Source organism: Bos indicus, chromosome 8 (genome assembly GCF_029378745.1).
Source record: "Bos indicus isolate NIAB-ARS_2022 breed Sahiwal x Tharparkar chromosome 8, NIAB-ARS_B.indTharparkar_mat_pri_1.0, whole genome shotgun sequence".
In the NCBI taxonomy this organism is placed as follows: Eukaryota; Metazoa; Chordata; class Mammalia; order Artiodactyla; family Bovidae; genus Bos; species Bos indicus.
In genome coordinates this window covers 79363614-79390969 of record NC_091767.1, presented here as the reverse complement: position 1 = coordinate 79390969, position 27356 = coordinate 79363614, and the positions used below count along the sequence as shown (strand labels likewise).

General features: G+C 42.3%; 1 protein-coding gene across 1 annotated transcript; it reads left to right on the top strand.

Moving 5' to 3' along the window:
* Positions 1-1453: 1453 nt before the first annotated feature.
* C8H9orf153 (chromosome 8 C9orf153 homolog) lies at positions 1454-27356 on the top strand. Its single transcript, XM_019966514.2, has 5 exons — positions 1454-2015; positions 3042-3191; positions 19897-19988; positions 21687-22179; positions 25819-27356. The coding sequence occupies exons 3-5, from the start codon at positions 19923-19925 to the stop codon at positions 26040-26042; spliced, it is 783 nt and encodes a 260-aa protein (XP_019822073.2). The 5' UTR covers positions 1454-2015; positions 3042-3191; positions 19897-19922; the 3' UTR covers positions 26043-27356.

The window sequence follows — 27356 nt, the reverse complement described above, 5'->3', positions numbered from 1 at the left end:
GCTTTATTGACTATGCCAAAGCCTTTGACTGTTTGGATCACAAAAAAATGTGGAAAATTCTGAAAGAGATGGGAATACCAGACCACCTGACCTGCCTCTTGAGAAACCTATATGCAGATCAGGAAGCAACAGTTAGAACTGGACATGGAACTACCGACTGGTTCCAAATAGGAAAAGGAGTAAGTCAAGGCTGTGAATCAAACTTATACGAGCAGAAAGTAGAGGCTAGGTGAGAGAACAGGGAATTACTGTTTAATGGGGTCTGTTTCAGTTTGGGAAGATGAAAAATTTCTGGAGGTGGATAGTCATGATGGCTGCACAATATGAATGTACTCAATACCACTAGATTTTAAAAAATGGTTAAAATAGTAAATTTTATGTATATTTATTTCACCACAATTTTTAAAAGCTGATGACTCCCAATTAGCCAGACTACTTAATTACCCAATAGATGGACAGTTCTTTGTGTCAAATTGACTGGCCAGGAGGTGCCGAGATTAAGCATCTTTTCTGGGTGTGTCTGGGAGGGTGTTTCAGGATCAGTAGATCTGCCTCCGCAATGTGGGCGGGCATCGCCCAATCCAGTGAGGGCCCGAATAAAATAAAAGACACCAGAAGGAACATTTTGTCCACCTTTTTTCCTACCTCACTGTTGAGCTGGGATGTCTCACTTCATCTCCTGTTCTGGGACGGGGATTTACACCATCAGCTCCTCTAGTTCTCAGGCCCTTGGCCTCAGACTGAGTCACACCATTGGGTTTCCTGAATCTCTAACTTGCAGATCAAAGATTCTTGGCCTCCATGACTGTGTGAGCCAATTCTGCATAATAAATCATCTTTTCTATACACCTCTGTCCGTATCTGCGGGGAGTTGATTCCAGGACCCTCCACATATACAAAAATCCTCAGATGTTCTAGTTCCATATAGAAAACCTACTTGCACCCTCCCATATATTTTAAATCATCCGGAGATTACACAGTATAAATGTTATGTGAATAGTTGTAAATACAATGTAGAGACTGTAAATAGATGTCAGCACAGATCATATTCAAGTTTTGCATTTTGAAACTTTCTGGAATTTTTTTCTAATATTTTTGACCCGCTGTTGGTTGAATCTGTGGACGCAAAGCCTAAGCATAATAAGAGCCAACCCTGCACGTGTGTGTACCCTACTGGTTCTTTTCCCTTTCTTGGCTGTGTCAGGTCTTAGTTGCGGCACACAGGATCTTTCATTGCAGCACCTGAGCATTTTGTTGCAGTGTGCAGTCTTCTCTTTAGTTGTGGCACGTAGGCTTAGCTACCCTGTGACATGTGGAATATTAGTTCCCGGACCAGAAATCGAACCTGAGTCCCCTGCATTGCAAGGCAGATGCTTGACCACTGGACCACAAGGGAAGTCCTTATTCTACTGATTCTGTGTGTCTAGAAAACACTGATAATACTCCATTAGATTCATTTCTGGGGAAATGGTCTTCGGGGAGTATTCGGTGATGACTGTAACCATCTCCTGAGCAAGGAGCCATGTCAGGGTTAGAGTGGAGTCCAGAGCACAGCATCTTGGCTCACATCTTAAATTAGTACAACCAACCCAAACTTCTAGGTAGATGCAGGGAGCAAGGGTCTGTCTCCTATTATTTGACTGCTTTGACACCTCCTTTGCACTTTGCCTATGTCTACAGAAGGAAAAACTCAACCGATTAGAAATTATATTCACCATTCAGTTATTTAAAGCTCACTTAAAAAAAAAAAAAAAACTTTTGCATCCTCCACCCATTACCCTCAAGCAAGAAGATAGTCCCCTGACAGTGTGACACAGCTGTTTCTGTGACCTTGAGGCTGTCCTTATGTCACAATGGGCAGCCACACTCATCTACTCAGCACTTCCCCAGCTCTGGCATGTGCCAGGTGCAGGGCTGGGCATGGGGTTACAGGGTGAATGAGGCCCTGCCCTGGCCCCAGGCACACAGATTCATGATAGAGTCGGCCACCTAAACAGAGAACTGTAAAGCAACTGGTAAGTGAGAACACAGAGGAAGGAAATGAAGCCAGTCTGGGCTTGGCAAGGAGGGGGTGAAGTGGGAGGTGGAGAAAGGGATGGAAAAGAGCAGGACCGGGGACAGATGGCAGCTGCGTCCAGGGCTGCGAGTCGGGTCAGGACTTCCAGGCCTCCAGGAGGTCGTGGGAAGCTGGCCCCAGGGGCGAGGCCTGAGCCCACACAGTCTTCCTCCTCCCTTGGAGCCTTCTCTTCATCTCTGCACACCCTGCCTTCCCATGCCCTCGGACTGCTCTGCCCTCACCATGCTTGGCCTCCCTTCTCCCTCTCCTCAAATGCAGCCTTGAGTGTTACAGCCTCAGTAGAGATGAAAATCTGAACAACGGAGAGATTAAAAAAAAAAAAAAATGGCAGAGAACTTTCTCTCCCTTTTTCCAGAACCAGCTCACAGGGACAAGCTGTCTCTTGGGCCCAAACTGAATGATGGGAATAAATGAACCAGTCATGTGGGCTCCCATCAGAAGCTGCCAGATGTCACCTCCTTTCCCTGTCCCAACAGGCCTGTCAGTCCTCAAGGCCACTGTTCATCCAACCAGTGAAGGTCCTGAGCAGGCCCACTTCCCTGGGGACCGTCCGCAGAGCTCAGAACAGTCAGCACAGGCAGCTCTCCACAGCCATTCCCTTGGATGGAATTGTTCCCTCTGATCCACCCCACTCTCTCCTACGCCCGCTGCTCGCCACCCAGCATCCTTCCTTCCTTCGTATGTGCTGCTTTAACGTTTCAGGTGTCGGACACCCGCAAGTGTACCATGCTATTGTGAACAGCACACAGGTTAAGGGTGCTGACCCCGGGGCAATCTTCCCAGACTGGCCCTGAATCCCAGTTAGTATCTTTGCCAGTTCCCTGAAGAAGAGGCGGGGCAGGAAGCCCCACTATTGCTGCATGGCTTTTCTTTGATATCAGAGGAAGCAGAACAGAAACATTTGTAGGTGCAGAGATGGATGGAATTACAAGATACACCAAAGAAGCTGTCCCTCCTCTTTTAGGTTGCTGAGTGGAACGGTGTCTCTCTCCTTTGCGTTTCCATCTTTGGGAGCCCAGCTCCTGGCTTTGGGATTCCATCCTTTGGTCAAGTGCTGCCGCCTCCACCAAGAGGACCAGAAGCACGCAGAGGTTTCCCCTGGAGCCTACACCAGGTACTGATTCTTTCCTGTTTCTGAAAACACTGGCATCATCCATCACCCTTTCCTGAAGCACTGAAGCTGCCTGCCGCCCCATCCCCTGAGACCCAGGGCCAGAGCAAACTCAACTGCAAGCATCACAGCAAAGATGTTCATGGCCATGTTCTCTCTAATGGGCTCAGGCAGGGCAGGGCCGGCTCATCTGGAGATTGCTCTAAGGATCAGAGATCTGTCTTGTCGGTTTGTTTTTTACACTTGCTTATGGTGTGGGACTGCAGGGCTCCAGCTGTGTAACCGTTAGGCATCTACTGAGCCTTTGCTCTCAGGCTTTCTTGAGTCTTGATGTGTGGAGGACACAGAGATGAATGTGAGAGTCCCTGGACTCCCCAGGAGCTTGCCCTCCAGGAGGAGGGTGGTGGGAGGAAGACCAGAGGAGTAACAAACAGCTAATGATCTGAGAGCTCTTCCTGGGGGCCAGGCTGTCTTGTCAACACCACATGGATTAACTCATTTTATCCTCACAATAACTCCAGATGGTTCACACCACACAAACTGTCCCCACATTATGTATGTGTACACCCAATACTGAGGTCAGAGGCCAGCAAGAAAGGCCTCAGTTCCAGAGCACATTCTCTTACCCACCATGCTGCACGTCAGAAAATAAGACAAGTACAACTAAACGAGATGGAAACCGATACAGGCAGACCTCGGAGATGCGGTGGGTTGGGTTCCAGATTCCAGCAAGAAATTGAATATCGCAATAAAGAGAGACACATGAATTTTTTGGTTTCCCAGTGCCTATGAAAGTTATGCTTACAATATACTGTAGTCTATTAAGTGTGCAACAGCATTATATATAAACAAATGTACATACCTTAATTAAAAACTAACTTATTGCTAAAATATTAATACTAACCATCATCTGACAATGCAAGGTTGCCACAAAACTTCAATTTGTAAAAAATATGCAGTTATCTGGCAGGTTGCAGTAATGTGAGGTCAACCTGTAAATGCCATTGAGGAGACAGAGGGACAGCGTCAGGGAGGTTCTAAGAAGTGGGAGATGACTCTCACAAGGGAATAGAGTATATCGCGGGAGGGCTCCTGTGATGGGCTTTGAGAGAAGGCAGCTCTGTGGGAAAGGCCCGGGCCTTTGTGTGGAGAGAAGAGCGACATAAACAGGCAGGGAGTGGGGAGGTGAGCAGCACGTGGGGGGACTGTCAAAGAGCAGTGGCAGGAGTAGAAGCCCCTGAAAGAGGAGCAGTGACAGATACAAGTGAGGCTGGATGGTGAGAAGTCCAAGTGCTACAGGCTTGCACTTTGTGGGTCACAAGGAAGCCGCTGACAGCTTTAATTTCAGCAAGAGCAAGTCTGCAGGACAATTCTCTTTCAGGAAGGCTAACCCAGCGAGGCTTTTAGAAGGTTAAAAAGTTGGAGCATGGGGCTTTTAGGGCAGAGAAACTGTTCCATATGATACACAATAGTGGGTACGTGTCTTCATACATTTGTCAACACCCGGAGGATACAGTCAACACAGAATGAACCCTGATGGAAATTATGAACTTAAGTAATAATAATGTATACTACTGGTTCATCAGTTTCAATGAATGCATCCCACTAACGCAAGGTGTCAATGATAGGAGAAACTGTGTATGATGGAGAGAGGCATGTGTGAATACTCTGTACTTGCCAATCAATTGTAAACTAAAACTGCTCATAAAACACCAGGCTTATTGATTCTACAAAAGATAAAGAAGCCTTGGGACTTCCGTGGCGGCCCAGAGGTTGAGATTTCGCTTTTCAATGCAGTGGGTTCGATCCCTGGTCGGGAAGCTAAAATCCCACATGTCTCACAGCCAGAAACCAAAACAATAAAAAGAATTAATATTGTAAAAATTCAGTAGAGGCTTTGAAATGATCCACATAAAAAATCTTAAAGAAAAAAGGAAGCTATGTATTAAATTAGCAATATAATTGCATTCCTAAGAAAAATTCAAGTTTTTAAAAAGCAATTATTTCACTAAAAAAAAAAATACAACAAACCAGTCAGAGAATTCCCTGGTGATCCAGTGGTTAAGATTCTGTGCTTTTTTCACTGAAGCAGGCACAGGTTCAGTCCCTGGTCTGGAAACTAAGATCTCTCATGCCAAATGGCAAAAACAAAACAAAAAAAAGTAAATAAAACAAGAAACAGACTCATAGATTCAGAGAATGAACTAGTAGTTACCAATGGGGAGAGGCAAGAGGGGACAGGCAAGGTAGGGGTGAGAAGGAAAGTGAAAGGGTTATTATGGAAATACATGAAATCATTTGTGTAAAACTTTTGAAAATTGTAAAGCATTATAGAATTTAAATAATCTTTCATTTAATTTTTAAAAATGAATTAATTGTTATTCCAATGGGGGAATTGAGTTTCATTCTCTACTATAATGTTGCTTTGCCTACAAGAATTTCAGTAGTAGTGATGGTTTAGTTGCTAAGTCCTGTCTGACTCTTGCAACCCCATGGATTGTAGCCTGCCAGGCTCCTCTGACTGTGGGATTCTCCAGGCAAGAATACTGAAGTGGGTTGCCATTTCTTTCTCCAAGGGATCTTCCTGACCCAGGAATCAAACCCAGGTCTCCTGCATTGCAGACAGATTCTTTACTGACTGAGCTATGAGGGAAGCCCAGGAATTTCAATAATAAGGTCATTTTACAGTCATAAAATCTACCCATCAGAAAGCATCTAATATCTTATCAAGACTGATGTGCTGTCTCTGAGCATCAGCACCAGCCGGGGCTGCAAGATGCCTTCCATGAGGTCACCATCCTCACCCCACGCTCTGCTCTTGGCTGATGCCACAGACTCATTTCCTTCTCAGAGGTGCTGAATCTGATTGCTCCACACTCTCTATTCTGATTGTGTTACATAACCCAGAGTAGCAAAGTGTGTTCCGTCATCAAGCAAGTGTGTTGATTACCTCATCAATCAAGTCTCCAGATAACCTGAGCAGAAGACCTATAATTATTGAGCACTGACCCTGGGCCAGTTACTATGCCAGGAAAGTCATTCCTGGGGACAGACAGACAGACTCCAGGGCTGAGGAATCCAAGGAAAGCACATAGGAAGGTCTGTTAGGCATTTTGGTGAGAGATCAGGTTGGAGTTGATATGTCTATAGAATCCTCAGCTCCCTGTGGGCTCTTGCCTGCCTCCAGGGAGGCTCCCTTGCTTGAAGTGTCCCCACAGCAGGGAACACAGAGATCTCTCTGCAGACCACACGGCCTTTGGGGGCTTCAGAGGAAAAAGCAGTGCAACAGTCATCATCACACCTCATGAACTGGAGAAGTAAGATTGTCATGATTTCACAGAAATCCATTTTGTTCTCAGTAATCATTGCTTCTTTCAATGTGAAACATTTCTCACAAGGACTCCATTAACCAGCTTGTCACATAATATTCAGTTAACAAGATTCATCCTGGTCCACCACTGGCTTCTTTAGCAGATTTGCAACCTTTGTGATTGCTATGGAGTTATATTCTACTCCAATTCACTCTTTTAAAAGGAGCAGTGCCTCAAAAGTGTTCACTGAAGCATAAAACAGTGATGGAAACAGTAGCATCTGTCCTATAGACCAGAATAATCTTACAAACAAACGGGTAATGTAGAGTGTCAGTCAGGATTTACTGAGTCAAACAAATCTGCAGGTGTGACGATTTTACCAAAGTGGTTGGAACTGAAACTGAATAAGTGGTGCTACACTAAATACCTGAAAGCTGAATTTGATTAGATCAAAATTCACTGTACAAGCCCTCCATGCAGTTATAATTCCCACTTGGAGGATACCACTGAAGTCTGTGAGTCATTCAACAAGCAAACACAATGACATTCTAATCAACTAATGGAGATTTTCCCAGAACAAGTACAAAAAATGCTTTCAGGACAAAGTTGATTAATTTCATTGGTAAACACAGAGTACATTCTTAAATTTCTGTTAAGAATCTATAAACTTACAAGTTAATCCCATGCTATGCTCAGAGAGAAACAAAATGAACTATCAACAAAAGTTTTATCCAAGATCTTATTATACAAATATTAACACTATACCATGTGACAAAGCATTTCCAGCTGCAACTGTGAACTGTTGATACACATGTTGTATGTATACACCAAGAATAAGGCTACAGCAATTGTTTGTTCTCTTTGTCACTGAAAACTCAGTGAAAAGCCATTTCAGGGAGTGGGCTGTTGACTGAAATAAACACCCAGATGTTCACATTTCACAGCGCTGGGACGTCCCGAAGGACAGCAATCTGGAGCCCCAGTTGGGAAAGGGTCCCAGGCATTGTGTCAACCCCATGGGTAAGACTTCAGATTGCAGCTTTGGGGGCTCTCATTTATAATCCCAGACTACAAACTGATATCATCAGTTTGTGTGCAAAAATGCCACTCTGGTTTTTCTTTAAATTTACAATGCTCTTTGTTTCACCTTGTGACTCATAAGATTCCTTGCTGCTGCTGCTAAGTCGCTTCAGTCATGCCAACTCTGTGTGACCCCATAGACGGCAGCCCACCAGGCTCCGCCATCCCTGGGATTCTCCAGGCAGGAACACTGGAGTGGGTTGCCATTTCCTTCTCCAATGCATGAAAGTGAAAAGTGAAAGTGAAAGTGATGTCGTGTCCGACTCTTAGCGACCCCATGGACTGCAGCCCACCAGGCTCCTCCATCCATGGGATTTTCTAGGCAAGAGTACTGGAGTGGGGTGCCATTGCCTTCTCTGACAGCCATGTCTACTTTCCTGCAAACACAGGCCATGAAGCTAGTCTTGACAGCCACTGGGCCATGTTGCATCTTAATTGCATAAGGTCTTATTTGCCTCTGGTCTTAGTCGTGTGGGGTCTTAGTTGTGTCAGATCTTAGCCGTGTCAGCAAGATCTTCACTGTGCAGGCTCAGTAGTTGCCACAGGCAGACTTAGTTGTTCTGGGGCATATGGGATCTTAGTTCCCCGATCAAGGATTGAACCCATGTCCTCTGCACTGCAAGGCAATTCTTAGCCACTGGACCACCAGGGAAGTTCCTCAAAAAATATTCTTAGAGTAGGAATTGTTTCAGATATTGCTTCAGTATCCTCTCAATGGCCTGTCACATGACTGAGTACATAAGTAATTATATACAAGAAGACAGTCATGGGGTGATCTTTCCCATTATATACCACTTTCTCCTCAAACAGAAAGTCAGCCACATCTCTAACGGTATTGTTGTGACATTACAAGAGAGACACAAGCTTACAACTAAAAAAAGAAATCCAAGCAAATGCAAGATGACAAGAAGAGCAAAAGCTCGCTTTTCATCCCCTTCCTACTCAATCCCTTCTGTTGAAATTTTGTCCTTCCAGATGATTTGCTATGAACTGACATCTATGCGTGTATTGATATATTCACTTAGTATACAAATATATTTTCTCTCCTACATAAAACACACATACAGCTTTTGTAAATGTGTGGAATCACATTGGACAATTAGCATTATATGGATAAAATGTTTTAACAGTTTGTCTCTCCGCATGACTGCCAGGGTGTTCTTTAAAAAATATGTCAGAAGCTGTCACAGAACCTGCAATGGCTCCTGGCTTCCCTCTGAGGAAAGCCAACTTCCAAGACCATGAGGACGTAGAGTCCTCCTCCCCCTCCTCTCTGCCTTCTTCCCCTCACTTCCTCGCTCTCCTGTTTGTCTTGCAACTTGCTCTTTCTCCAGGCAGAAGCATATGGCTTCTGCCCTGGCTTCTCTGTCTGGAAGGTTCTCCCCACAGTTACCTTAAGGGTTCACACCCCCTACAAGTCTTTGCTAAAATGGTACCTCAATTATCTCCCTTGATGACCCTATTAAAATTACGCCCAGCCCGTGGCACTCCCAATCCCCTTGACCCTGATCTATTTTGTTTCCTTTATAGCATTTATGGCTTTCCTATTTATTAACTCATTTATTATATATACAATTTTCTGTGTGTCTCCCCTGTATGTAAACCTCACAAAAGCAGAAACTTTTTGTTTGTTTGTTTGCCAATGTATATCAAGGACTTAAACAGTGCCTGGGGCATAACAGGTGATTAATAAATATTTGTAAATGTCTTAGAAATCTTTTCTTATTATTTGCACACACAATCCTTCATTTGTCTTGTCTAAGGCCTAGTCCAGTACCTGACACATTGTAAAGTGCTGAATTAAGGCATACCATAAATTAAAGCCCCAAAAAATCAGTCAAGAGTGGAGGGAAGGAAGGAAAGAAGGGAGGAGAGATTGAAAGAAAAAGTTGTATGGAGTATTAGAAGCGAACTTCCAATACCGGCCACCTGGTGGCGCAGCAGTACACTCAGGATTCCTGGACAGAAAAGAATGATTGTGTGAATATGGTAAAGTACTATTGTTAAAGACACACATTAACATGGTCATTATAAAGAGATTGCATGCAAATCGTTTTAAAAAACAGTTTATGGGGGCAGAAGGGATTTAGGATAGGTTATAAAAAAGTAAAAAATAAGGGCAAGGAAACCAGAAGATGACTGCAATAGCCCAAATCTGAAATCAATCAGATTTCCTATCATAAATTTTACACTGAGATCATTAAAATGAGTTTGGGAAGAATAAGGAAGATTTTAATTTATTTATTTATTTGGCTGTGACGGCTCTTAGTTGCAACATGCAGGATATTTACTTGTGGCATGTGAGATCTACTTCCCTGATCAGGGATTAAACCCGAGTTCCCTGCATTGGGAGCATAGAGTCTTAGCCACTGGACCACCAGGAGAGTTTTAAAAATCAATTTCAAAGAAAAGGGGTAGCTAAGAGTTGAGATGGAGGAAATGAGGACTTTAAAAACAACATTAACACAGATGATGAAGAAGTCACTACTGCCTTCAAGAATTCAATTTGGCTTCATTAGTCAGCCAAATTTATCTAATCTTCAGAATTAGCTAAATTCTGAAGATTAGATAATGAGAATCTTATAAATAGCAAGTACAGAGAGGTAAACTAGAGAGAAAATTTGAAGGTTGGAGGTAGGATCAGAGTCAAGAGAAATTGTATTTTTCTCCAAATGGAAGAGATTTTACATGTCTGTAAAAAAAAGAAAGGAGCCATTGGGGATCATGAGATTGAAGATAAAACAGAAAAGAAACAAGAAGCAGAAAGAGAAGTTATTTCCCCTTTGAAGGGAAGGGAGGAAGGGGAAAGAGCTCAAGAGTTATGAGGAGGATAAAATATACCAATGTGGAATGGATAAAGTTACCATTAGATGAGCAGAGAGAAGTTGGGTATGATGGCAGATGGAGAGGAATTCCTGTGAGATGCCCTTGATCTTGGTAAAATCAGGATCAACTGTAGGAATTTCTGGGAATAACAGATGATAAACAGAAGTGCTGATGCTGCTAAGTCTCTTCAGTCGTGCCCGACTCCTCGTGACCCCCACGGACTGCAACCTACCAGGCTGCTCCATCCGTGGGATTTTCCAGGCAAGAGTACTGGAGTGGGTTGCCATTGCCTTCTCCAAATAGAAGTGCTAGAGAACCCTTACAAGGGCTCCCTCCAGTTGCATGAATCTGTAACAGGGCATTGGTTATATTTTCCTGGATTTCTAGGAATTCTCACCAGGGGGTTTGCATTACAGGGCTAACCCAAGTGTACGCACTGACTTGGCTCATAGTCTGAGTATGTTAGTGAAGTCAGCATTAAACTAGATAAAAGCATCATTGGCTAATGTTCTGTTTTAGTGTTCTGAGTCCTGACCCTCCAATGAGAGGGCAAGATCCTCAACAGCAGCTTCAGTAAGAGAATTTCTTGTTCCATTGCTCTATGTTTCTGTTTTTGTCCAGCACCATACTGTCTGGGTGACTGTAGCTTTGTAGTGTATCCTGAAGTCAGGATGGTTGGTTCCTCCTTCTCCATTCTTCTTAAAATTGCTTTAGCTATTTAGGGTCTTATGTACAAACTGTCAAACTATTTGTTCCAATTCCATGAAAAATACCACTCATAGTTTAATAGGAATTGTACTGAACCTACAGATTGCTTTGGGTAGAATAGTCATTTTCACAGTATTGATTTTTCCAATCCAAGAAGCCCGGAGATAAATCCATGGACTTATGGGCACCTTATCTTTGACAAAGGAGGCAAAAATATACAATGGAGAAAAGACAGTCTTTAGTGGTGCTGGGAAAATTGGACAACTATGTGTAAAGGAAGGATATTAGAACACTTTTTAACAACATACACAGGAAAACCCAAAATGGATTAAAGGCCTAAGTGTAAGACCAGAAACTATAAAACTCTTAGAGGAAAACATAGGCAGAACACTCTTTGACATAAATCACACCAAGATCCTCTATGACCCACCTCCTAGAGTAATAGAAATAAAAGCAAAAATAAACAAATTAAACCTAATTAAACTTAAAAACTTTTGCACAATGAAGGAAATTATAAGCAAGGTGAATGGGAGAAAATAATAGCAAATGAAACAACAGACAAAAGATTAATCTATAAAATACACAAATAGCTCATGCAGCTCAATACCAGAAAAACAAACAACCCAATCAAAAAGTGGGCAGAAGACCTAAACAGACATTTCTCCAAAGAAGACACACAAACGGCTAATAAACACAGGAAAAGAGGCATAATATTGCTCATCATCAGAGAAATGCAAATCAAAATCACAATGAGGGAAGGGGATATATGTACACCTATGGCTGATTCATGTTGAGGTTTGACAGAAAACAGCAAAATTCTGTAAAGCAATTATCCTTCAATAAAAAATAATTTTAAAAAATCACAATGAGGTATCATCTCACATCCATCAGAATGGCTATCATCAAAAAGTCTACAAGCAATAAATGCTGGAGAGGGTATTATTAAAAGGGAATTCTCTTGCACTGTTGGTGGGAATGAAAACTGATACAGCCACTATGGAGACCATTATGGAGATTTCTCAAAAACCTAGGAATAAAACTACCATATGATCCAGAAATCCCACTACTGGGCATATACCCTGAGGAAACCATAGTTGAAAAAGTCATATGTACCCCAGTGTTCATCGCAGAACTATTTAAAATAGCTAGGACATGGCTAGCTATTTACAATAGCTAGAACATCGCATCGATCATAGCAAACACCCTCTTCCAACAACATAAGAGACAACTCTGCACATGGACATCACCAGATGGTCAATACCAAAATCAGATTGATTATATTCTTTGTAGCTGAAGATGCAGAAGATCTATCAGTTCAGTTCAGTTCAGTTCAGTCACTCAGTCGTGTCCAACTCTTTGCAACCCCATGAATCACAACTCGCCAGGCCTCCCTTTCCATCACCATCTCCCGGAGTTCACTCAAACTCACGTCCATCGAGTTGGTGATGCCATCCAGCCATCTCATCCTCTGTCGTCCCCTTCTCCTCCTGCCCCCAATCCCTCCCAGCATCAGAGTCTTTTCCAATGAGTCAACTCTTTGCATGAGGTGGCAAAAGTACTGGAGTTTCAGCTTTAGCATCGTTCCTTCCAAAGAACACCCAGGCCTGATCTCCTTTAGAATGGACTGGTTGGATCTCCTTGCAGTCCAAGGGACTCTCAAGAGTCTTCTCCAACACCACAGTTCAAAAGCATCAATTCTTCAGCGCTCAGCTTTCTTCACAGTCCAACTCTCACATCCATACATGACCACTGGAAAAACCATAGCTTTGACTAGACGGACCTTTGTTGGCAAAGTAATGTCTCTGCTTTTGGAGAAGATCTATACAGTCTAAAAAAATAAGAACGAGAGCTGACTAGCTCAGATCATGAACTCCTTATTGCAAAATTAGGACTTAAATCGAAGAACATAGGGAAAACCACTAGGCCATTCAAGTATGACCTAAATCAACTCCCTAATGATTATACAGTGGAAGTGACAAATAGATTCAAGGGATTAGTTCTGACAGAGAGCCTGAAGAACTATGGGTGGAGGTTTGTAACATTGTACAGGAGGCGGTGCTCAAAATCATCCAAGAAAAAGAAATACAAAATAGCAAAATGGTTTTCTGAGGAGGCCTTACAAATAACTGAGAAAAGAAGAGAAGTGAAAGGCAAAGGAGAAAAGGAAAGACATACCCATCTGAATGCAGAGTTCCAGAGAAAAGCAAGGAGAGATAAGAAAGCCTTCCTCAGTGATCAGTGCAAAGAAATAGAGGAAAAGGGAAAGACTAGATACCTTTTCAAGAAAATTAGAGATACCAAGGGAACATTTCATGCAAAAATGGACTCGAAAAGGACAAACGGTATGGACCTAGCAGAAGCAGAAGATATTAAGAACAGATGGCAAGAATACACAGAACTATACAAAAAAGATCTTAATGACCCAGATAACCACGATTCTGTGATCACTCACCTAGAGCCAGACATCCTGGAATGTGAAGTCAAGTGGGCCTTAGGAAGCATCACTATGAACAAAACTAGTGGAGGTGATGAATGAAATTCTAGCCAAGCTATTTCAAAGCCTACAAGATGACGCTGTGAAAGTGCTGCACTCAATATGCCAGCAAATTTGGAAAAGTCAGCAGTGGCCACAGAACTGAAAAAGGTCAGTTTTCATTCCAATGCCAAAGAAAGGCAATGCCAAAGAATGTTTAAACTGCTGCACAATTCTAATCATTTCACATGCTAGCAAAGTAATGCTCAAAATTCTCCAAGCTAGGCTTCAACAGTATGTGAACCAAGAACTTCCAGAAGTACAAGCCAGATTTAGAAAAGGCAGAGAAGCCAGAGATCAAATTCCTAACATCTGTTGGATCATAGAAAAAGCAAGAGAGTTCCAGAAAAACATCTACTTCTTCATTGACTACGCTAAAGCCTCTGACTGTGTGGATCACAACAAACTGTGGAAAATCTGTAAAGAGCTGGGAATACCAGACTACCTTACCTGTCTCTTGAGAAATCTGTATGCAGATCAAGAAGCAATAGTTAAAACCATACATGAAACAATAAAATGGTTCAAAATCATGAAAGGAATACATCAAGGCTCTGTATTGTCCCCCTGCTTATTTAACTTACATACAGAGTACAGCATGCTAAATGCTGGGTTGGATGAATTTCAGGCTGGAATCAAGATTGCTGGGGGAAATATCAATAGCCTCAGATATGTAGGTGATACCACCCTAATGGCAGAAAGCAAAGAGGAACTAAAGAGCCTCTTGATGAAGGTAAAAGAGGAGAGTGAAAAAGCTGGCTTGAAACTCAACATTCAGAAAACTAAGATCATGGTCCCATCACTTCATGGCAAATAGATGGGGAAACAATGGAAACAATGACAGACTTTATTTTGGTGGGGCAGCAAAATCACTGTGGATGGTGACTGCAGCCATGAAATAAAAGAAAAAAGAAGAAAAGCCATGATGAACTTAGCATATTAAAAAACAGAGACATTACTTCGCCGATAAAGGTCCATATAGTTGAAGCTTTGGTTTTTCCAGTAGTTACATACGGATGTGAGTATAAAAAAGGCTGAGTGCCAAAAAATTAATGCTTTTGAACTGTAGTGTTGGAGAAGACTCTTGAGAGTCCCTGGGACAGCAAGGAGGTCAAACCAGTCAATCCTAAAAGAAATCAACCCTGAATATTCACTTTAAGGACTGATGCTGAAGCTAAAGCACCAATTGTTTGGCCACCTGATGCGAGAAGCCAACTCATTGGAAAAGACCCCCATGCTGCGAAAGATTGAAGGCAGGAGGAGAAGGGGACGACAGAGGATGAGATGGTTGGATGGCATCACCAACTCAATGGACATGAGTTTGAATAAATTCCAGGAGATGGTGAAGGACAGGGAAGCCTGGTGTGCTGCAGTCCATGGAGTTACAAAGAGCTGGACACAACTGGTGACTGAACAGCAACAAGGACATGGAAGTAATCTAGATGTCCATCTACAGATGAATGGATAAAGAAGCTGTGGTACATATACACAGTGAAATATTACTCAGCTGTTAAAAAAAATGCATGTGAGTCAGTTCTAATGAGGCAGATGAACCTAGAGCCTATCATACAGAGTGAAGTAAGTCAGAAAGAGAAAGACAAATATCGAATACTAACACGTATATATGGAGTCTGGAATGATGGTACTGATGATCCTATTTGCAGGGCAGCAAAAGAAACACAGATGTAAAGAACAGACTTACAGTCACAGTAGGGGAGGCAGAGGTGGGAATGACTTAAGACAGTAGTAGCATTAAAACATATACATTACCATATGTAAAATAGATGGCCAGTGGGAATTTGCTGTGTGATGCAGGGAATCCAAAGCTGGTACTCTGCAATAACCCAGAGGGATGGGATAAAGAACGAGATGGGAGGGAGGCTTAAGAGGGAGGGGGGCATATGTATACCTATGGCTGATTCATGTTGATATATGGCAGAAGCCATCATAATATTGTAAAGTAACTTTCTTCCAATTAAAAATAAAATTTAAAAAAAGAGAGAGAGAGAATGTTTTGTCTATTGATAATGGGAGAAGGCAGCCCTCCCATGGTGGACGACTGCCCTGAAAGGCAAGTCATGGCTGACCACAAAACTCCAGAGGTTTCAGGTGAAGCAAGTTTGAGAAATAGTTTTCTTTGCTTTCCCTATCGAAAGGAAAGCACAATCAAGTCTTTTTTCAGCAGGTTGGGGTTTGACAAGTATGTGAAGCCTCTGCCCAAATGTAGGAAAGTGGGTAGGCATGTTGTGTTACATTGGCTTTGTTTTTGTTTGGGGGTGGGGAGGCATTCTATCTGCTCTACAGCCTACAGGATCTCAGTTTCCTGTCCAGGGATTGAACCTGGGGCATGAGCAGTGGAGGTAAGTAATCCTGACCACTGGACTGCCATTGGATTCCCTGGTGTTTCGTATGTTTTACATATATATATATATATATCTTTAGGTATAGATATAGTTATAAATATTGATATACTGGACTTAGTAGTGATGATAATATATTAAGGTGTATATCTATATCTTAGATATATATAGATATCTTCAAATAATAAATATCCCAAAATGAATATATATTCAAATATATGTATATTCAAGTACATACCCTTCATCCTGAATTTTCCCACTTTGCTTGGGAAGGAGGAAGCACCTAACTGTTTTTGCTTCATCCCCAAATACCAGATGAGCATTCTGGGTTCATCTCTGACACTCCTCCCAGTTACTGTACGCACCGGTCAGCATACACGTGTGCCCAGGAAGATGTTCTCTCACATACCCTACCTACCAACTGAGGTTCACTGGAATAATTCAAACCAAGAATACAACTACCATGGAGTTTATCTAGTATTTATTGCTATGTAACAATCCACTCAAAACGCAGCATCTAGAAACAACTGTAATTCATTACACACCATGATTCTGGAGTTGGCTGACTCAGCTGACAGTTCTCCATCTGAATTCATCTAGAGTTGCTGGTGCAGCTGAGGGCATCTGGGGCATCATGATCCAAGATGGCCCCATTTACGTGTCCAGAGGCTGGTGCTTGGTCTTGACTCCACATGGTTTCTCCAGAAGGGTAGCTGTATCCCCTTATGGGGTGGCTCAGGCTTCCCAGAGTGTGCAGTGAAACTGCAAAGCTCTTCAGTGCCTTAACTTGTGCTGCCAGTCAGAGCCAAGCACAAGGCCAGCCCAGAGTCAAATGTCGAGCAGACTTGTGCTGTGCTTAGGCACTCAATGGTGTCTGACTCTTTGCAACCCCATGGACTGACTATAGCCTGCCAGGCTCCTTGTTCATGGGGAAACTCCAGGCAAGAATACTGGAATGGGTTGCCAGGCCCTCCTTCAGGGGATCTTCCCAACTCAGGGATTGAACCCAGGTCTCCCACATTGCAGGCAGATTCTTTACTGTCTGAACTACTAGAGAAACCCTGAGCATACTTCAGTTCAGTTCAGTCGCTCAGTCGTGTCCGACTCTTTGAGACCCCATGAATCGCAGCACTCCAGGCGTCCCTGTCCATCACCGACTCCCGGAGTTCACTGAGACTGACATCCATCGAGTCAGTGATGCCATCCAGCCATCTCATCCTCTGTCGTCCCCTTCTCCTCCTGCCCCCAATCCCTCCCAGCATCAGAGTCTTTTCCAATGAGTCAACACTTCAAATGAAGTGGCCAAAGTACTGGAGTTTCAGCTTTAGCATCATTCCTTCCAAAGAAATCCCAGGGCTGATCTCCTTCAGAATGGACTGGTTGGATCTCCTTGCAGTCCAAGGGACTCTCAAGAGTCTTCTCCAACTCCACAGTTCAAAAGCATCAATTCTTCAGCACTCAGCCTTCTTCACAGTCCAACTCTCACATCTATACATGACCACTGGAAAAACCATAGCCTTGACTAGACGAACCTTTGTTGGCAAAGTAATGTCTCTGCTTTTGAATATGCTATCTAGGTTGGTCATAACTTTCCTTCCAAGGAGTAAGTGTCTTTTAATTTCATGGCTGCAGTCACCATCTGCAGTGATTTTGGAGCCCAAAAAAATAAAGTCTGACACTGTTTCTACTGCTTCCCCATCTATTTCCCATGAAGTGATGGGGCCGGATGCCATGATCTTAGTTTTTTGAATGTTGAGCTTTAAGCCAACTTTTTCACTCTCCACTTTCACTTTCATCAAGAGGCTTTTGAGTTCCTCTTCACTTTCTGCAATAAGGGTGGTGTCATCTGCATATCTGAGGTTATTGATATTTCTCTCGGCAATCTTGATTCCAGCTTGTGTTTCTTCCAGCCCAGCATTTCTCATGATGTACTCTGCATATAAGTTAAAAAAGCAGGGTGACAATATACAGCCTTGATGTACTCCTTTTCCTATTTGGAACCAGTCTGTTGTTCCATGTCCAGTTCTAACTGTTGCTTCCTGACCTGCATACAGATTTCTCAAGAGGCAGGTCAAGTGCTCTGGTATTCCCATCTGTTTCAGAATTTTCCACAGTTTATTGTGATCCACACAGTCAAAGGCTTTGGCATAGTCAATAAAGCAGAAATAGATGTTTTTCTGGAACTCTCTTGCTTTTTCCATGATCCAGCGGATGTTGGAAATTTGATCTCTGGTTCCTCTGCCTTTTCTAAAACCAGCTTGAACATCAGGAATTTCACGATTCACATATTGCTGAAGCCTGGCTTGGAGAATTTTGAGCATTACTTTACTAGCGTGTGAGATGAGTGCAATTGTGCAGTAGTTTGAGCATTTTTGGCATTGCCTTTCTTTGGGATTGGAATGAAAACTGACCTTTTCCAGTCCTGTGGCCTCTGCTGAGTTTTCCAAATTTGCTGGCATATTGAGTGCAGCACTTTCACAGCATCATCTTTCAGGATTTGAAAGAGCTCAACTGGAATTCCATCACCTCCACTAGCTTTCTTCGTAGTGATGCTTTCTAAGGCCCACTTGACTTCACATTTCAGGATGTCTGGCTCTAGGTGAGTGTGAGTGATCACACCATCATGATTATCTGGGTCGTGAAGATCTTTTTTGTACAGTTCTTCTGTGTATTCTTGCCACCTCTTCTTAATATCTTCTGCTTCTGTTAGGTCCATACTATTTCTGTCCTTTATCAAGCCCATCTTTGCATGAAATGTTCCCTTGGTATCTCTAATTTTCTTGAAGAGATCTCTAGTCTTTCCCATTCTGTTGTTTCCTCTATTTCTTTGCATTGATTGCTGAGGAAGGCTTTCTCATCTCTTCTTGCTATTCTCTGGAACTCTGCATTCAGATGCTTAAGTCTTCCTTTGCTCCTTTGCTTTTCGCTTCTCTTCTTTTCACAGCTATTTGTAAGGCCTCCCCAGACAGCCATTTTGCTTTTTTGCATTTCTTTTCCATGGGGATGGTCTTGATCCCTGTCTCCTGTACAATGTCACGAACCTCATTCCATAGTTCATCAGGCACTCTATCAGATCTAGGTCCTTAAATTTATTTCTCAGTTCCACTGTATAATCATAAGGGATTTGATTTAGGTCATACCTGTATGGTCTAGTGGTTTTCCCTACTTTCTTCAATTTAAGTCTGAATTTGGCAATTAGGAGTTCATGATCTGAGCCACATCAGCTCCCAGTCTTGTTTTTGCTGACTGTATAGAGCTTCTCCATCTTTGACTGCAAAGAATATAATCAATCTGATTTCGGTGTTGACCATCTGGTGATGTCCATGTGTAGAGTCTTCTCTTGTGTTGTTGGAAGAGGGTGTTTGGGCACCTCTTATCCATGAGGCTAACTGTAAATGTTCTGTGGCCATTTTTAGTCTCTCAAAATGGGTTGAACAAAATCCCATATGTAAAGTGCCTCCTCTATATGTGGCCCAAAGCAAATTATTTCAAAACATTAATTATTGTTGTTTTCATTATTGTTAGCCTTTTTTTCCTGAATAAAAAATACTTTTTATGGATAAGGGGGTAGGTGAGTTAATATTCAGAGGAACTGAAGTTGATCAAAAAATATAGACCTAAGAAAATCGAACAGTCCATATAGAATTCTTTGAACTAGTATTAAATGCCTAAAAATACATGTTGCATAAAAATTTGAGGTGTTTCATAAAAAAGATTTGGTTGAAACATCATTAATTTGACTGACAGAGTAAGGAAACAACAAAAGAAATATTTAAATGGTATAAATTTAAAGGTGTCTTACAACCTTCTGAAGACTTAGTGTTACCTTTCTCTCTTGTAGTTTATCTGATTTTTCATCTTTCTTTTGGTATTCCCTTATTTTGATCTTTTAGGAATCAGAGACTCAAGTCAAGGCACAATGTCCTTCAACAGAGACATGGATCCGAGTAAAGAGGGTGAAGAAGATGAATCTCTGACATGCTCGGTATGTACTTAAGAGTACAGGACACTTGACATTCAAGAATTGTTCAAATCCCAACTCCTGTTTACCCAGCGATGGGCCATTGAGAACACAAAAATCTCACTCCAGTGACTTACCCTTTATTGTCACAGCAAAATGAGGCACTTGCCTGCAGGAGTGCTCAGGTGTCTTCATGGTGATGGCAATGCCTGTGAAAGAGCCCTATGCCAACTTTAGCCTCCTTCCCATCTGCTGCTCTTGCAAGAGAGTTGACCAGGACTGAAGGGAAACTCAGCTGCCCAAAAGCAGGCTCTCACTTCAGCCTTGCTGGCCTTCCAATCAAAGGCCTCAGAGCCTGTTAGGAATAACAGAATTAGTAGGCAGGATACTCTAGGAACTTTATTTTTTTTTTCAATACAGGATTTTAGATAGAGAAGGGTACTCTGAGAGAAGACTTCTGTCTTCTGCCAACAACCATTGTCAGCCACTCCACAAACCCATGTGCTTTGGTAAAATATTCCAGTGAATAAGGACAATTACAGCTTCCTTTGCATGGCATTCCTGAACATTCAAGGCCTTTGGACACCAGGGTGAGGTTTTGATATTTAGATTAGCTCGGCTCCCTTTCTTCCTTCAAAGAAATATGTTCTTGAGTTGCTCAGTCATGTCTGACTCTTTTGCAAACCCATGGAATGTAGCCCACCAAGCTCCTCTGTCCACGGAATTTCTCAGGCAAGAAAACTGAGTGGGTTGCCATTTCCCCCTCCAGGGGATCTTCCGAACCCAGGGAATCAAACCCCGTCTTCTTCATTATAGGCGGATTCTTTACTGTAGAGCCAGCAGGAAAGCGAGAAGGAAATACAGCTTTACTCAAAACAGGTCACCAATCTTCACAGCAGTCTCTCTCCCTAATCACTCATAGAATTTTAAAGTTGAAAAGATCTTAAAGACATTAGAATCCAAGTCTAATGGGCTCGTTTTAGTTCACAGGATTAACAATGTGTCAAAATGTTGCAGGAAGGGGGAACCCCTTCCAGGGCCCGAAACAGGGCTCTTGTCTAACACTTGGAAATGAATTGTCCAAGGAGACACACGTGCTGACAAAGCAAGAGATTTTATTGGGAAGGGGCACCCAGGTGGAGAGCAGTAGGGTAAGGGAACCCGGGAGAACTGCTCTGCCACATGGTTCACAGTCTCGGGTTTTGTGGTGATAGGATTAGTTTCTGGGTTCTCTTTGGCCAATCATTCTAATTCAGAGTCTTTCCTGGTGGCGCACACATCGCCCAGCCAAGATGGATGCTAGCAAGAGGAATTCTGGGAAGTGGACGGGACACTCCGTGTCTCCTTTTGATGTTTCCCGAACTCTTCTAGTTGGTGGTGGCTTATTAGTTCCTTATTCCTTACCAGGATCTCCTGTCATAAAACAACTCATGCGAATGGTTACTAAAGGGCCTGGCCAGGGTGGGCGGTTTCAGTCAGTGTGCTTCCCCTAACAAAAATAATACCCTTTTGGGACTCAATCTACGATTCGACCTTCTGTCAACCTTCTGAATTCGACAAATTCGACCCATGATTGATTTTGTTTAGTCAGGCAAAGTTATCTTTCAAAGATAGATGTTTCTGTTTGTAATATTGTTGTCCTATTTGTTCTAGAATTTTTGAACCTATCAGACAATGACATTTTGATCAGTCTCCTGATTCCCCACTTTTTTTTTCCTATAGCTGCCAGAATTATATGCGTTTGCTGAGAATTTTAATAAGGAGAACAAAAAATTGAATCTCCTGAAAATGCACTGTATTTCACCTGGTGAAGCACAGAGAATGCTCAGTCAAAAGCATTTCCTGAATGGAACCGGGGGGACTGATGGGAGAGCAGATGATTCCTTACCTGTTTTCACGTGCAAGGTGGTGAGAAGAGAAGAGAGGCCGGAGTCCATGACTGAGCTCCTGCACCGCAGCTTGCTTACCAGGTCCCTCTCCCCCGTGGAGAGACTCTCCAAATCCCAGCAGAGAATCTCTGAGTATGGGATCCCCCCTCCCGTGCACACTTTTCCTTATGAGATTCTCATCGATCACTCCAAATTCGTGTCAATGGTCACCATACGGAAGAAGATTCAGAGCACCAAAATTCTGTGCAGGCTGGGCATTCCCTGTGTCTCGCCAGAGAAGTTTATCTTTGAAGATAAAGCCCCTAAATACTTCCTCATCGATCCAGGTAATCTAAACAGATGAGGCCATGTGGAAGGAAATGAGTGGACTCTGACTGCAAATTGTACCCTGGTTCCTAGCGTCCTTGATCCAAGGGAGTCGTGCAGTTCTGAGGTTCAGAGCTGATGCACTCGCTGCCCATAGTGATGGGGGAAATAGAGAACAGGGAATCAAACTTTGAGGGCCATGTCTCAGATTCACCCCTGAAAGGGTGTGCTACTGAGGCACAGCATTTAAACATTTATAAAGTGAGCCAGTTAAACTTGGACTCACTATCATTTCCAGGTTGATGAATAAGTCAAGTATTTATGAAGCAATGGTTTTCGTTTCTTAAGTATCTTACCTCAACTGCAATTGGAGGTTTCTAAAAATATTTTTCACAAATGTTTATCCTTGAGTTATTATTGCATCTCTATCAAGGCTATCAACAGGACACAAACAACAGAAACTTCATATCTGATTTTTTTTCTTCTTTCTTTTTTTCTTTCCTCCTTTTTCTTTTTCTTCCTTCCTTCCTTTCCTCCTTTTTTTTTTTTAAATGAAGAGTGTGAGGGAGCTGAGTGCATGAACTCTAAGCAAGCCATATCTGAGTTTTGAATAGGGATACACCCATATAAAGCCAAAGGCCACACAGAGAAAGTTTAAAATGTTATAAATCATACAATTATTAGTTTTAGCAAGGATAGGGTATCTTCTTAAGATTTCCATTTCATTATGTAAGCAAGGAAAATTATATCTTGTTATTCTCTGTAGCTATAAAAAATATGTTAAATCAATGATAAAATATTTGAGACCTTCTGAAGTAAGTTCTTGACTCAAAACCAGCAAATATTTTGGCACCTCCATTGTTATATTAAAAGTAGTATCTGAAGGAATGCATTTAAAGAAATGTATTGATTACTCTGATCATGTTTGGTCCAAGATGCTGGAAGAATCTTCACTGTAATTCCCTGCATTGAAGTCTTGACAGAGCCTAATTCAGGTCTCAAATTCCTTTGCAGAGTCACATCTAGTATGCTATGGAGCCCAGGCAAAGTGGAAACTAGGAAACTGTAGGAATGGCCTAGATAGTCCACAAAAGTACATAGGTGAAGTATGCCCAGAGACTAAAAAGCATAGAAAGTATTGAGAATCAATAAGAAGAATTTGCAAAATGCCTACTAAAGAAGTCCTAAAGGCTTTGAATGTTTGATAGGTCTGAAACATTTACAGCTTTGCCACCCATAGGGGCCTAATTGTCCTTTCCTCTGAGTTCTCTCATGTGCCCTTTCAGACTCTATATTAAAATCTCTCTTCTGCCTCCATGAATTCATTTCCTGAGATCATGGAGGCAGAATCTCTGAGACATGGCCTGTCTATCCAAGGAGTATGCATGAAGCCAAGTATGCATCCGTATGAGGAACATCCAGTAATTAGTTAGGTTTAATTGTAACAATTCATCTTTTACTGTTCTATATTGCTTGTTATTGCTATTATTGTATCAGTCAGCCAGTCCCTAAATCTTCCTCAGTCCAGGAGAACTTGAAGACTCCTGATATACCAAAGAATATTATAGAACACATCCTTACTAGCTCCAAGAACTGGGGGAGGAAAAGGGCGTGGGTGCTGACATTTTCTTCTTCTCTTATCACATGAGCTTCTCTTGCTCTGGATAAATCCTACAGGACTATGTAGATTAGACATGTGTTTTATGAAAAATAACAGAAAAAATCAAATGAGTTTTTTTTTTTTTTTTAAATTTTTCCATCTGGAGGCAGACAAGAGCAAGAGCAAAGCTTTTTGATGTTGTCAAGAACCCATGCTCCCCATCTTTTTGTGTGTGGTTTTTGTCTTCATGGCTAAAATTATATGTACCTCCAGGTGCTATGAATACATTTCAGGGAGGAAGGGGGGCTAAGAGAAAGAGCCACACTGGCTACTTCTGTCCTCTATTAATAGGAAAGCAATGCTTCCTCAGAACACCCCTTCTCAGGTGACCTCTCCACACACATTCTTGGCCAGAATTGTGTCCAATAGCCACCCATTACTGCAAGGAATGCTGGTCAATAGAGATCCTAGCTTCGAACTTTCTGGGGAGAGGAAGGCTGAAAAGGATTATACTCGGTATAGAGTGAACCAACCTGTGGTGTCCACCACAGATCACAACATAAAGCTCTTCACTAATCAATATCATGCATTCTATTACCTCACCTCTTGAGTCCCTTGGACTGCAAGGAGATCCAAACAGTCCATTCTAAAAGAGATCAGTCCTGGGTGTTCATTGGAAGGAATGATGTTGAAGCTGAAACTCCAATATTTTGGCCACCTGATGCAAAGAGCTGACTTACTTGAAAAGACCCTGATGCTAAGAAAGATTGAGGGCTGGAGGAGAAGGGAATGACAGAGGATGAGATGGTTGGATGGCATCACCGACTCAATGGACATGAGTTTGGGTAAACTCTGGAAGTTGGTGATGGACAGGGAGGCCTGGCATGCTGTGGTTCATGAGGTCGCAAAGAGTCGGACACGACTGAGCAAATGAACTGAACTGAATTACCTCACCAAATATCCCTGCCCTTCCTGCTATTCCAGGCCTGCTGAGATCCTGCCAAATTCCCTCAACCTTGGCAACTGGGCCCTAGGACAGGCCGTTGAACACTATGGCCAGATCTGAATCAAAGCACAGTCCCTGGCCCCTGTCTGCTACTTTAGGCATGTGTAGAATATTTATACAGACTTCCTATCTCGCAGACCTGGGGAAACTCAAACCCTTCCCAGGGGTGGGGGCCTGACTGGGGCAGGGGCAGTATCTCGGCCACAGGTGACCTGCTCAAATATCACCACACAGGGAGGATGCTAGAGTCACCCATGAGAGACAGACCAGCCCACCTGCTTGTTTGCTTGACCCATTTTCTCCTGTTCTCCTGATATTCTTTACACTCCTATTTGCTCTTTGGCCTCAGGTTTTCCACCCAAGCCCCTGCCTAAGATCTTGCTTTTTATTGTTCTTTTTGTTTTTAGCCATGAACACATCCTTACTAGCCATGAAAAGAAGGGAAGGGAAAGGGCAATGGCTGCTGAGGAGGGGACTGCATAGTATATGTTGGCTTGAGTTTTTCATGGTTCATTACCTCCATGAAGAGGTTGAAACTACTAATGATGCCCTAAGCTGGCAGGTCCTGAAAGTGAAGGGAAAACAACCAGATTCTAGCTAAACCACTGCCCTGTTATACTCAGGGCTTACACTAGTGTCTTGGGAGAAATGACACTAACAAATAAACTGTGATCAGTCTTTCCACTCATCTTAACCACACGTTAGGATCCTTTTCTATGTCCTGTAGACCTCTGTACTCTGTGGTCTCTCGATTCTCACCAGAGGAGACACCTCTACCTGTGATGGCCCTGCAAAGTCCACTCCAGGCCTAGCCAGGCCCAGCCAGGCCCACTCTATTTCCCATGTGGAGGACGGCTTTAGATGAGATGAACAATATAGGTTCCCCCTTAGTTTACAAAACTTCAGAAACAGATTTCTTCAGAAAGTTCAGAAACATAAGGGAAAAGGGGACTTGAATTCATCAAAGGTTCATTCTGTTCACGAAGCATCTCTAAGTAACTGAAGGTTAAATAAGGTCATTGTGTGATTCTTTGAAAATATGATTCTTTTCAGCAAAACAATTCATGGATCTAAGGGATCTGGAATGGAAGTTTTACAAGGGGCTTGTGAAGTGGAAGCGCTGCATTTCGGATGAGTTTTCAGACATTAAGAATGACAGCGAGAAGAGATTTGTGGGGAGCCAGCAGTTGCCGCATCCTCTTTCCCCACCTCTAGTTCATAAGTCTCTTGTCATTTATCCTAAAGTTGATTACCCAAAAACGTTATCACCTTCTTAAATGAAATATATAGTTCATTAAAACATCTTAGATACAGATCTTCCTTTTGAGAGCAGTGAATTTATACATGAAAAGCAAAGAAGCAGTGGCCCCACGGAAAATAGGAACCGAGTCTATAAAATATGCATGTAAGGTTCAGTATTAAACCATTATTATGGAGTAAAAGATCTAAATTGGTCTGCTAATATAATGCCTGGTTTGGACTGCTGAAACCCATCTGGACCAGGGCTGAGGTAATTTAAATCGTATGAAAAGAAGAGTGCATATGAAGGTGATCAGATCAGATCAGATCAGTCGCTCAGTCGTGTCCGACTCTTTGCGACCCCATGAATCGCAGCACGCCAGGCCTCCCTGTCCATCACCAACTCCCGGAGTTCACTCAGACTCACGTCCATCGAGTCAGTGATGCCATCCAGCCATCTCATTCTCTGTCGTCCCCTTCTCCTCTTGCCCCCAATCCCTCCCAGCATCAGAGTCTTTTCCAATGGGTCAACTCTTCGCATGAGGTGGCCAAAGTACTGGAGTTTCAGCTTTAGCATCATTCCTTCCAAAGAAATCCCAGGGCTGATCTCCTTCAGAATGTGAACTCCTAAGCAAAAATAGCTCTTAAAATATTTTAGGCATATGAAGAAGTCCATTATCATAAAAATAGTAAATTCAACAAATAATAATAGTAAATTCAACAAATGGAAGAATTGACAACTGAAGTTATAGAGATCATTCTGAGAACTTAAAAAATAACACGCTAACTGCCTGAAAACATGAGGAAGGACCTAGCATTTATGAAGCAAGAAGAAAAATTGAAAAAGAACAAATTGGAAATCTTGGGAAAAAATATTTTCTTTGAAAATAAAATAATAATAATGATAACTCTCCATAAATTATCTCAGTGGCATACTAGATAATTTGGAGAGGATTAATGAGTTGAAAGACAGCACTAGAGAGAAGCTTCATAGCACAGTAAGATAAAGGAGATGACTATGAAAGAAGTTAAAAGTAATAGAGTGTAGAATTAGAAGTTCAGAAATATATCCAATATAAGTTGCAGAAGAATATAGGGAGACTGGAAAAGAAATGATGCTTGAAAATAAATGACATAATTTTCCAGAAATGAAGACACATGTGAAATCTTGAATTGAAAAATCTCACTGAATGATTAGCAAGAAAATAAAAATCTATACTAGAAACACTGTAGCAAAATTAGAGCGTTAAGCAAGAAAGAAAAATATTATCTGCAAAAGAGAGAAGATGGATAACATACAAAGAAATGACAAATCAATGGTGGAACTTTCATTAATAGAAGATGTCAGAAGG

What these genes read in the sequence shown, in the direction of transcription:
- C8H9orf153 (XM_019966514.2), top strand. Translation starts at nt 19,923, where the DNA reads ATGTCCTTCAACAGAGACATGGATCCGAGTAAAGAGGGTGAAGAAGAT. An exon ending in ATGAATCTCTGACATGCTCG is followed by an intron (nt 19,989 to 21,686) that starts GTATGTACTTAA and finishes TTTTTCCTATAG; the next exon opens with CTGCCAGAATTATATGCGTT. An exon ending in ATACTTCCTCATCGATCCAG is followed by an intron (nt 22,180 to 25,818) that starts GTAATCTAAACA and finishes GATTCTTTTCAG; the next exon opens with CAAAACAATTCATGGATCTA.